At 39.7% G+C, this 11,960-nt stretch overlaps 1 protein-coding gene across 1 annotated transcript in view; it reads left to right on the forward strand.

Moving 5' to 3' along the window:
* The window catches only part of LOC121541396 (serine/threonine-protein phosphatase 2A catalytic subunit beta isoform-like), a 46,814-nt gene extending 36,236 nt beyond the window's left edge, over nucleotides 1-10,578 (forward strand). The window contains exons 3-7 of the mRNA XM_041850379.2: nucleotides 1,200-1,373; nucleotides 4,761-4,850; nucleotides 5,353-5,514; nucleotides 7,987-8,105; nucleotides 9,530-10,578. Of these exons, the coding sequence (XP_041706313.1) occupies nucleotides 1,200-1,373; nucleotides 4,761-4,850; nucleotides 5,353-5,514; nucleotides 7,987-8,105; nucleotides 9,530-9,602 (618 nt within the window). The 3' untranslated portion in view covers nucleotides 9,603-10,578. The remainder of the gene's footprint in view (nucleotides 1-1,199; nucleotides 1,374-4,760; nucleotides 4,851-5,352; nucleotides 5,515-7,986; nucleotides 8,106-9,529) is intronic.
* Nucleotides 10,579-11,960: the final 1,382 nt, after the last annotated feature.

Consider the following 11,960-nt stretch of genomic DNA (forward strand, 5'->3'; position numbering starts at 1 on the left):
AATGACTGAAAAGGGGATGGGACCCAGATAAAGAAAGGAACCGACAGTATATTTTTGCCCAGCACCAGTTTTTCTTAAACCAGGAACATATCATCCTCGTATGCGTGATCAACCCTGAAGAAAGTCGAGGGGCACTATTTTATTTTATTTTATTTTATTTTATTTAACCAGGTAAGCCAGTTGAGAACAAGTTCTCATTTACAACCTGGCCAAGATAAAGCAAAGCAGTGCAATAAAAACAACAACACAGAGTTGTTGTAGCTCAGCTGGTAGAGCACGGCGCTTGTAACGCCAAGGTAGTGGGTTCGATCCCCAGGACCACCCATACACAAAAAAAATATGTATGCACACATGACTGTAAGTCGCTTTGGATAAAAGCGTCTGCTAAATGGCATATTAATATTAATAATAATATTAATAATTATTAATAATAATATCAAGTCAAAAATACAACAGAAAATATATATACAGTGTGTGCGAATGTAGTAAGTTATGGAGGTAAGGCAATAAATAGGCCATAGTGCAAAATAGTTACAATTTCGTATTAACACTGGAATGATAGATGTGCAAAAGATGATGTGCAAATAGAGATACTGGGTTCTACTACCTCCAATAGAACTACCTCAGTGTAGGCTAGCTCTCAAAATGTGTGGGAGCTGGTGGTATTCAGGAGTCAAGGTATGCAAGCCGGAGATACTATGCAAACTGAAGTAGGCCGCATATGTTTTTTTGTGGACTCAATGGATTCCTGGGCTCAGCCAGTAATGCTGACAAGGCACTCACACTGACGAGCTGTAAGTGGGCTAGTTCAGACTCATACCAATGTGTCACTACCCTAACAGCTATTAACATTGTGGGTCGAATTGGATTCATTGAGCTTGTCACGTATTTACGAGAGGCCAGCTGTGATGTTCGAGGTCTCTGTGGGATAGCTCACCTAAAGACAACAGATATATACAGTATAACTCTTGGGATAACATATTATTTGTAAATTATAGGCTCTAACAGGATAACTTATTATTTTTCCAAATGCGGCGTAAAGTGCATGATTGTAAATGGTGTTGAAGTAGAAGATAAATCGTTTTGAATACGATGCAGTTTAGTTTTCACATGTTGGCACCGTGCTGCTGTCACATTTTTTGAAAAGGCATTTTTCATCAATCAGAGCTTTTGGAGCTAAACTCTCTCTCGCTCCGCAGGTCCGTTACCCAAAGCGCATCACGATACTGCGGGGGAACCATGAGAGCAGACAGATCACACAGGTGTACGGCTTCTATGATGAGTGCTTGAGGAAGTACGGCAATGCCAATGTGTGGAAATACTTCACAGACCTCTTCGACTATCTCCCCCTGACTGCTCTGGTCGACGAACAGGTAAGCCTACCTGTGTTTTTTTTTTTTGGGGGGGGGGGTAGATCAGCTTAATATTGCAGATATATTGTAACTTCTATCAATGTAATTGTCTGCATCACTTCCAATCCCCCATGTTTTTTATATATATACTCCCCTTTATTACTTTTCAACCCCGCCATCCTTTCCCTACTTGGGGTAAATTAGTGAACAACAATGCCCAGGCCTCTACTTCCAGGCTATACTTACGATCTACACCTTATGGACACAGTCAATTTTACAATAATTATATATATATATATATATATATATATATATATATATATATATATTTATTTATTTTTTGCTCCTGAACTTCTTATACTCTCAACCTCTCCGATCATTTTCATGATGTCCATCCGGTTTGCTTCTATATGCCATATCTTTCTAACTGTGCTCTTTCCCAAAAGCTCCCAACATACAACCTATATACTTATTATGGACACAGTATGCTTACATTATTAGTTATCTTGTTATTATTTGTTGTTATTTGTTATTAGTCCCATCCTTCAACTCCATTCAATACCTCCCATCTATCTCTTAACACCATCCATATAGGATTTCTATTTGCCATATATATTTCAACTGTACTGTGATGTTTTACAAAAGTTCTGAACCTTTCTATTCTCATTGCTTCTACAGATTGTGAATTAAAAATAAACATTTTTGCTAAAAGTATTATTATATTATTGATCGATTGACTATGACTTTTCAGATCACCCAGTAATGCTATCTGCAAGGTTAGCTCCAGGTAAATATTGCAATCCTTTAGCCATTCCTGGACCTGTGTCCAAAAACAAGCTACAAATGGACAGAACCAAAACAAATGATCTAATGATTCTGTCTCTTCACAGCAAAATCTGCAGAGCTGGGAAGATTGTATCCCCCATATAAATAACATTCTATTGGTAGCAATAATTTTATATAATAATTTAAATTGAAGGATTCTAATTTTTGAATCCGGTGTCGTTTTGCGTATCAGTTCATAAACACTATGCCATGGGATCGGTACGTCAAAAATCTCTTCCCAACTATTTTGCAATCTATATGGGACGGCTGTCAATCCTTTGGTCCCTAAGTGAAACTGATATACTTTTTTATTTATCACAGTTTTCCTTAACCAATTATGTTATTTAATGCAAGGCCGACAGACAAGTTCCTTACTTTCTCCCCCTTCCACTTTCCTCTTCCACTTTTGTGGTAAGGCTGCAATTATTTGGTTGTAATTTTGGGTAGAGCAGACATTTCCATATGTTTTTGTTAGCTGCATGTGCGACATAACTCCACCAATCCTACCGATGATATCATTTACGAAGATTATACCTTTTTTAAACATTCTGTCAAAAAATTAAGGTTTTTTGACAATTAGTATATTTGAATTTAACCATAATATTTGTTGCATTATTTGTTCTGTCGTTTCTGGAGGATTACATTGAAATTGCAACCAACTTTCTATGGCTTGTTTTAGAAATAGTGATATTTGGGAGATGATTTCCTTTTCAAATAACTGAAAATGAGTTGTTGTAATCTGAATAAAGGGAAAAAGGCCTTTCTTGAACATTGGGTGAGAAAATCTTACTAATTTGCTTGAGAACCAGTTCGGATTTAAGTGTAACTTTTGTATGACTGAAGCTTTTAGTGATAGATGCTTTCATATTTAATAATTTCTGTCCTCCGAATTCATATTAATTATATAAATAGGCCCTTTTAATTTTGTCTGGCTTGCCGTTCCAAATAAAATTGAATATTTTTTTTCTCATATAATTTAAAAAACTGTTCGCTAGGCGTAGGCAAGACCATAAGCAAATTGGTAAACTGGGATAATACTAAAGAGTTCATCAGGGTGATTTTTCCACAAATTGACAGGTATTTTCCTTTCCATGGTAGTAAGATCTTATCTATTTTTGCTAACTTTCTATTAAAATGTATTGAAGTGAGATCATTTATTTCCTTTGGGATATGTATTCCGAGTATATCCACATCACCATCACACCATTTTATTGGTAAACTACATGGTAATGTAACATTTTAATTTTTTTGTGATCCAATACGTAATATAGTACATTTGTCATAATTTGGTTGTAATCCAGAGAGGTTAGAACATTTATCTAGATCCTCTATGAGGCTGTGGAGGGATTCTAGTTGTGGATTTAAAAGAAAACATGAATCATCAGCGTACAATGACACCTTTGTTTTTAAGCCCTGGATTTCTAATCCTCTGATATTATTATTATTGGATCTGATTTTAATAGCTAACATCTCGATGGCCACAATAAATAGATATGCCGATAGTGGACAACCTTGTTTCACTCCTCTTGACAGTTTAAAACTTTCTGAGAAATAGCCATTATTTACTATTTTACACCTAGGGTTACTATACATGATTTTGACCTATTTTATAAGAGATTCTCCAAAATTGAAATGCTCCAGGCATTTACATATAAACCCCAGTCATACTTTATCAAATGCCTTTTCGAAGTCTGCTATGAATAGCAGGCCTGGTTTCCCATATTTTCCATAGTGTTCTATTGTTTCCAATACTTGCCTTATATTATCTCCAATGTATCTTCCATGTAAAAAACCTGTCTGATTAGAATGAATAATATCCGACAATACCTTTTTAATTCTATGCGCTATACATTTTGCTAGAATTTTTGCATCACAACACTGAAGTGTAAGGGGCCTCCAATTTTTTTAAATGGACTGGATCTTTATATTTTCCACTTGTATCCTGTTTCAGTAATAATGAGATCAGACCTTCTTCTTGAGTGTCAGATAATCTACCATTTACATAGGAGTGGTTAAAACATGCTAATAACGGTCCTCTTAGTATATCATTAAAGGTTTGGTATACCTCGACTGGTATGCCATCCAACCCTGGAGTTTTCCCAGACTTAAAGTATTGTATCCAGAAGTTCCTCCTCTGTAATTTCACCTTCACATGAGTCTTTCTGTATGGCTGTTAATTTGACATTATCAATAGAAAGAAAATCTCTACAATTAGCTTCAGTTAGAGGAGATGGAGGCAACTGAAAAGAAAACATATGCTTAAAGTACTTTGTTTCCTCCTTCAAAATATAATTTGGTGAATCATGGGTGACTCCGTCAATTGTAACCAGTTTCATTAAGTTCTTTTTGGTAGCATTCCTATGTTGAAGATTAAAAAAGAATGTTGTGCATTTTTCCACATTCCATCCAGTTTGCTTTATTTTTATAATATGTTACACTTGATCTTTCTTGAATAAGTTTCTAAATTTTTCCAAGCCTACCTGTGTTTGTGATTTACATGTAGGCAGCAACCCTCTTATCCAAAGTGACTTGTCTCACGTAAGTGTAAATCACGTCTATACTCTCTGTCCTCCTATGCTGTAGATTTTCTGCCTGCACGGTGGCCTCTCCCCCTCGATAGACACACTGGATCACATCCGGGCCCTGGATCGCCTGCAGGAAGTTCCACACGAGGTCAGTGCTGCCTGACAGAGGACCTAACTAGTCATCCCTGTCAACCACACAGACAGTGGGGGTAGGATACTAGCTAGCTGTCAGCACCGAGAAGGGCAGTCAGATGGTATGAGGTCGACCGCATGAGGTGGTGTTGACCTACCGCAGTGTTAGAGCCCCGGGTTGTGTTCAGTAGGCACCAAACGGAGTAAAATGGGGAGAACGTAACTGAACTTGTCCAATGAAATGCTCCTTTTCATTTTGCTACGGTGTGCTATAATGAACATGATCCTGGTCTCTTTTCGAGCGGTAGGCTATTCAGGTTGTCACCCTTCCAATGCATCATTGTCAATGAGGGCTGCAGTCTTATGACAATTAGGACTATTCCCCTCCTTTGCAATCCTACTGCCCATAGAATTACATATTTCATAGGATCTCTGTGTTCAAGCTGTCCTAAATAAGGTCATAATCCCTATGCAGCAATTTATTGAGGGCTGTTTTTCTTATGTCGTGTGTGTTTCAGGGGCCCATGTGTGACCTGCTGTGGTCAGACCCAGATGACCGCGGGGGCTGGGGCATCTCCCCCCGAGGTGCTGGCTACACCTTTGGGCAGGACATCTCGGAAACCTTCAACCATGCCAACGGTCTTACCCTTGTGTCCCGCGCCCACCAACTTGTCATGGAGGTAACCCCAGTTACGCTTTTAGTTTAGGCAGTTCATGTTTATGCTCAGTGTTTATGTAAACTCAGCAAAAAAAGAAACGTCCTCTCACTGTTAACTGCGTTTATTTTCAACAAACTTAACATGTGTAAATATTTGTATGAACATAAGATTCAACAACTGAGACATAAACTGAAGAAGTTCCACAGACATGAGAATAACATAAATTGAATAATGTGTCCCTGAACAAAGGGGGGGTCAAAATCAAAAGTAACATTCAGTATCTGGTGTGGCCACCAGCTGCATTAAGTACTGCAGTGCATCTCCTCCTCATGGACTGCACCATATTTGCCAGTTCTTGCTGTGAGATGTTACCCCACTCTTCCAACAAGGCACCTGCAAGTTCCCGGACATTTCTGGGGGGGAATGGCCCTAGCCCTCACCCTCCGATCGAACAGGTCCCAGACGTACTCAATAGGTTTGAGATCCGGGCTCTTCGCTGACCATGGCAGAACATTGACATTCCTGTCTTGAAGGAAATCACGCACAGAACGAGCAGTATGGCTGGTGGCATTGTTATGCTGGAGGGTCATGTCAGGATGAGCCTGCAGGAAGGGTACCACATGAGGGAGGAGGATGTCTTCCCTGTAATGCACAGCGTTGAGATTGCCTGCAATGACAACAAGCTCAGTCCGATGATGCTGTGACACAGCGCCCCAGACCATGACGGACCCTCCCCCTCCAAATCGATCCCGCTCCAGAGTACAGGCCTTGGTGTAATGCTCATTCCTTCTACGATTAACGCGAATCCGACCATCACCCCTGGTGAGACAAAACCGCGACTCGTCAGTGAAGAGCACTTTTTGCCAGTCCTGTCTGGTCCAGCGACGGTGGGTTTGTGCCCATAGGCGACGTTGTTGCCGGTGATGTCTGGTGGGGACCTGCCTTACAACAGGCCAACAAGCCCTCAGTCCAGCCTCTCTCAGCCTATTGCGGACAGTCTGAGCACTGATGGAGGGATTGTGCGTTCCTGGTGTAACTCGGGCAGTTGTTGTTGCCATACTGTACCTGTCCCGCAGCTGTGATGTTCGGATGTACCGATCCTGTGCAAATGTTGTTACACGTGGTCTGCCACTGCGAGGACGATCAGCTGTCCGTCCTGTCTCCCTGTAGCGCTGTCTTAGACGTCTCACAGTACGGACATCTACAGTCCTCATGCCTCCTTGCATCATGCCTAAGGCACATTCACGCAGATGAGCAGGGACCCTGGGCATCTTTCTTTTGGTGTTTTTCAGAGTCAGTAGAAAGGCCTCTTTAGTGTCCTAAGTTTTCATAACTGTGACCTTAATTGCCTACTGTCTGTAAGCCAGTTAGTGTCTTAACGACTGTTCCACAGGTGTATGTTCATTAATTGTTTATGGTTAATTGAACAAGCATGGGAAACGGTGTTTAAACCCTTTACAATGAAGATCTGTGAAGTTATTTGGATTTTTACGAATTCTCTTAGAAAGACACGGTCCTGAAAAAGGGATGTTTCTTTTTTTGCTGAGTTTACATGGTTGGTGTAGTTAGTATCAAAGCATGTAGCAATTACGGTGATTCTGGGAATAAAATGCTTCTGTCGATGTGCCATTGAGCAAGCACATAACCCTAATTGCTCCTGTAAGTCGCTTTGGATAAGAGCGTCTGCTAAATGACTCAAATGTAAAAATGTAATTCATTAATTTCCATTTAAAGGGAAAATAAAGTTAAAAGGGTTAAAAGTTTTGAATTTGAATTCCCCCATGGAAGAGATATTTCAAAAGTCAAAAGTCAAATGTTGTAGTACTTCCATTCTGTACATGGAACCTAAAGGTCCGTTAAGACTGCCCAGAGGGAATTGAATTTGAGATGTCAAAATGAACGGATATGACGGTAAGAGCAGATGTAGGCTACACACTTGAGTTAGCTTGCCCTCCATGTCTCTGTAGATGTTTCAGCTGGAAGCTGCTGTGCAAGTGTTAGCTGTTTAACAGGGATAAATAATTCAGGAGCCTTGTGTACGGCGTTTTTATTTATAGTATTACCCACTTCCGGCTTTAAGGGAGGGAGGAGCTGGGGATCTGTGTCGAAAATGGCACCGTATTCCGCATATAGTGCACTATTTTTGACCAGGGCTCTGGGTTTAAAAAAATACACTGAGGGGAATTTTGGACACAGCCTGGGAATTCACTTGGCTCAGTCACTCTGCATGAGTATTCCAGGGCCAGAATGTAGAGTTGAAAATTAAGCTGTGTTACTGTATGCAGATAACTACTTCTTGTAAGAGAAGGGTTTAAGTACCTAAAAGACATAAATGGCATATGTCCTCAGCAAGATCTACCTAATGATTAAAATAAGCAACTTAAGGTTCACTTAACTTTTTGTAAAGGAGGACAATAAACAGGTAGATTACAAGTGATGTTCAATTCAACAAAATGGTTTGTATGTACTGACATGTTGATTTCTATTTTCCAGGGCTACAACTGGTGTCATGACCGAAACGTTGTCACCATCTTCAGTGCACCAAACTACTGCTATCGCTGTGGCAACCAAGCTGCTATTATGGAACTGGACGATACTCTTAAATACTCTTTGTAAGTGACATTGAGGTTATTTGAAGCTCTAAGAACAATTAGTGTTTATAACCAGGTTTCCATCCAACCATTTCATGCAGATGAATTACCTGACGCATGGAAAAAGTCACGACCGGACTGATGGAAACAGGAAATGCTGGTACAATTTTATAAATGTCGACAGACAATTTGTTGGTTCGACATGGTGGGATCTTTTTGTGTCTGTAAAATGTATAAAGCGAGAAATGGCGGTGGAAACACCTTTATGCGCAAATATTGGTATAGTAGCCATCATATTGAAGTAAACTTGGAGCCACATGATATGTTGTGTCGTCCTCCCACTACAACTCGGGAAAGCATGCAGTTTATTAGGCTACTGATTAAATAACTTATGATGAACTGCACAGAGTGGTGAAAGTGCACGGTGATGAGGTTCCTTTCTTATTCTGGTGAACTTATTATCAATGCTTGGCTGCCGTTTGAAAAATAAATATTATCCTTAAAAATCTCATGTAGGTAGCCTACCTGCACTGTATCTGCGGGCTGTTGGCTACAGCGCATGTGCCAAGACCAGAGTGGGCAGTTTTTGTGACAAAACCATCATTATTTGTATTTGCAGTATGTCTACATGCATAGCCTTTTATCCGCAATAAGTCAGTTTGATGGAAATGCATCTCTGGTGTTTTTTTATTTTATTTTTTGCAGTTAAAGCTAATTTCCTGCAATTCTACACATTTTGCCATGGAGCTGAGAGAAAATGTTGCAGTTTTAAAGCTAATTTCCAAAAATTCTATGCATTTTTCCATGAATGCGGTGTTCCTTTGCTGACTAGCATTTATTTTGGTGATTGTTAGTTCTCAATGATTATATTATATTATAATATATATATATATCCAGTGCCTTCAGGAAGTGTTCATACCCCTTGACTTTTTCCAGATTTTGTTGTTACAGCTTGAATTTAGAATGGATTCAATTGAGATTTTTTTGTCACTAGCCTACTCACAATACCCCATAATGTCAAAGTGGAATTATGTTTTTACACATTTTTACTAAATAATTAAAAATGAAAAGCTGAAATGTCTTGAGTCGATAAGTATTCAACTGCTTTGTTATGGCAAGCCTAAATAAGTTCAGCAGTAAAAAAAAAAATTTGCTTTTTGAATGACTACCTCATCTCTGTACCCCACACATACAATTATCTGTAAGGTCCCTCAGTCAAGCAGTGAATTTCAAACATAGATTCAACCACAAAGACCAAGGATGTTTTCCAATGCCTCGCAAAGAAGGGCACCTATTGGTAGATCTGTAAAAATGCTGGCATTATAAATTGAGTTATACATTCAATTACCACCTCGATTGTTTAGTTATGAAATGTTCAAATGTGCCAGTTCTGTAATGGTCTTCATTGGAGTCATCCTAATGTTGTATTTCCTGTCCTCCTCCAGCCTTCAGTTCGACCCTGCACCTCGACGCGGGGAGCCCCATGTCACCCGCCGTACCCCCGACTACTTCTTATAAACACCCACTGGCCTGGTGGTGGAGGAAGAAGACTGCAAGACCTCTACAGCAAGCAAACAACAAACCCCCAAAACCTGTGTGCATATGACCTGTTACAACATGAAAGCACTGACATGGACCAAAATGTGCCATATAAGCATTTAGTACACATTACATAATGCAAATTGCCCTGTGTCTCAGTACTGCAACACAGTGTCCCGTTTGAGCCTTTAGTGCAATTGCCTGCTGTATACTATTGATCGTAATGTTATTTTGTTTATGGGCTGTACACACAGAGAGAAAGCATCCCTATTTACAGTATTTCCCATTATTGCATCTGTGAGCACACAGGCAGTGCCATTGAGGCTATCTCCATTTTGAAGGGGTCCATTTTCTTCACGATTGGCTGATCCCTCCTGATTACCCAGTTGGACATGACTTCCTACAGGGTCATCAAGAGGGATCAGCCAATTAAGTTAAAGTCCCACCCAGTTGGCCTCTATCTCTGCTACTGTATATTACTCTGCGCAAAGAATTTGACAACTTGCTTCCTTACCCCACCCAAATCTCACTGGACAATGATACATTTTCCGTTGGCAAGGCCGGACATATGAATAACGGTATTTTATACAAATGCACAAGCTTACATCCCCAGCCCGCTCTTCTCCAACAAATACTACTGTTTGGGAATGAATGCTTACATTTTTGGGAGTGTATGCTTTCATGTCAATAGACCTACCTACTTTCTCCTACTCTTCCCCTTGGTCTAATCTACCTGTTTATTGTCCTCTGTATATTTGTCATGAAGTGATTGCCTCTGATGCATTTGAACTAATAAAGGACTTTTAATTGTAAATGACACCAAATCGCTGACTCTCAGTGATATTTTCAATCAAGCCAAATCATTTTCACTTTAACGTCACCAGAACTCGAAATTGTCCACTCATATAGTAAGTTTGTGTAGCAAAATGTTTTAATAAAGCTTGGGAACCACTGGGATTCATACACAAAACGTGGTGTTTGAGCATTGGGAAGAGTACACTAGGGTTGTAGACTGTCCTGACATTGAGCTGTAAAATCCCGGCAATATACTGAACAAAAATATAAACGCAACATGTAAAGTGTTGGTCCCATGTTTCATGAGCTGAAATAAAAAATCCCAGACATTTTCCATACGCACAAAAAGCATATTTCTCTCAGATTTTGTACACAAATTTGTTTGCATCCCGGTTAGTGAGCATTTATCCATTGCCAAAATAATCCACCCACCTGACAGGTGTGGCATATCAAGAAGCTGATTAAACAGCATGATCATTACACAGGTGCACCTTGTGCTGGGGACAATAAAAGGCCACACAACACAATGCCACAGATGTCACAAGTTTTGAGGGAGCGTGTAATTGGCACGCTGACTGCAGGAATGTGCACCAGAGCTATTGCTAGATAATCAAATGTTAATTTCTCTACCATAATGTCGTTTTAGAGAATTTGGTAGTACGTCCAACCGGCCTGATCAACTCTATGCGAAGGAGATGTGTCGCGCTGCATGTGGCAAATGGTCACACCAGATACTAACAGGTTTTCTGATCCATGCCCCTACTTTTTTTTTAAGGTATCTGTGACCAACAGATGCATATCTGTATTCCCAGTCGTGATATCCATAGATTAGGGCCTAATTAATTTTTCAATTGACTAACTCAGTAAAATCTTTGAAATTGTTGCATGTAGCATTTATATTTTTAAGTATAGAATCACCTTTGGCAGCGATTACAGTCTTGCTAGGTAAGTCTAAGAGCTTTGCACACCTGGATTGTACAATATTTGCACATTATATATATTTTGTTATTCTTCAAGCTCTGTCAAGTTGGTTGTTGATCATTGCTAGACAGCTATTTTCAAGTCTTGCCATAGATTTTCAAGCCGATTTAAGTCAAAACTGTAACTAGGCCACTCAGGAACAGTCTATGTCATCTAGGTAAGCAACTCCAGTGTATATTTGGCCTTGTGTTTTCTGTTATTGTCCTGCTGAAAGGTGAATTTGTCTCCCAGTGTCTGTTGGAAAGCAGAATGAACCATGTTTTCCTCTATGATTTTGCCTGTGCTTAGCTCTATTCTGTTTATTTTTATCGTTAAAAAAAACTCCCTAAATAAGAAGAGTGGTACTCAGTGATGTGTTGTGTTGGATTTCCCTCAAACATAGGAAGGACGCCTGTATCTTTGTAATGACTGGGTGTATTGATACACCATCCAAAGTGTAAGTAATAACTTCATCATGCTCAAAGGGATATTTTTTACACATCTACCAATAGGTGCCCTTCTTTGCTAGCCATATGGAAAACCTCCCTGGTCTTTGTGGTTGAATCTGTGTTTGAAATTCAC

The sequence above is a fragment of the Coregonus clupeaformis genome, chromosome 27 (genome assembly GCF_020615455.1).
Source record: "Coregonus clupeaformis isolate EN_2021a chromosome 27, ASM2061545v1, whole genome shotgun sequence".
In the NCBI taxonomy this organism is placed as follows: Eukaryota; Metazoa; Chordata; class Actinopteri; order Salmoniformes; family Salmonidae; genus Coregonus; species Coregonus clupeaformis.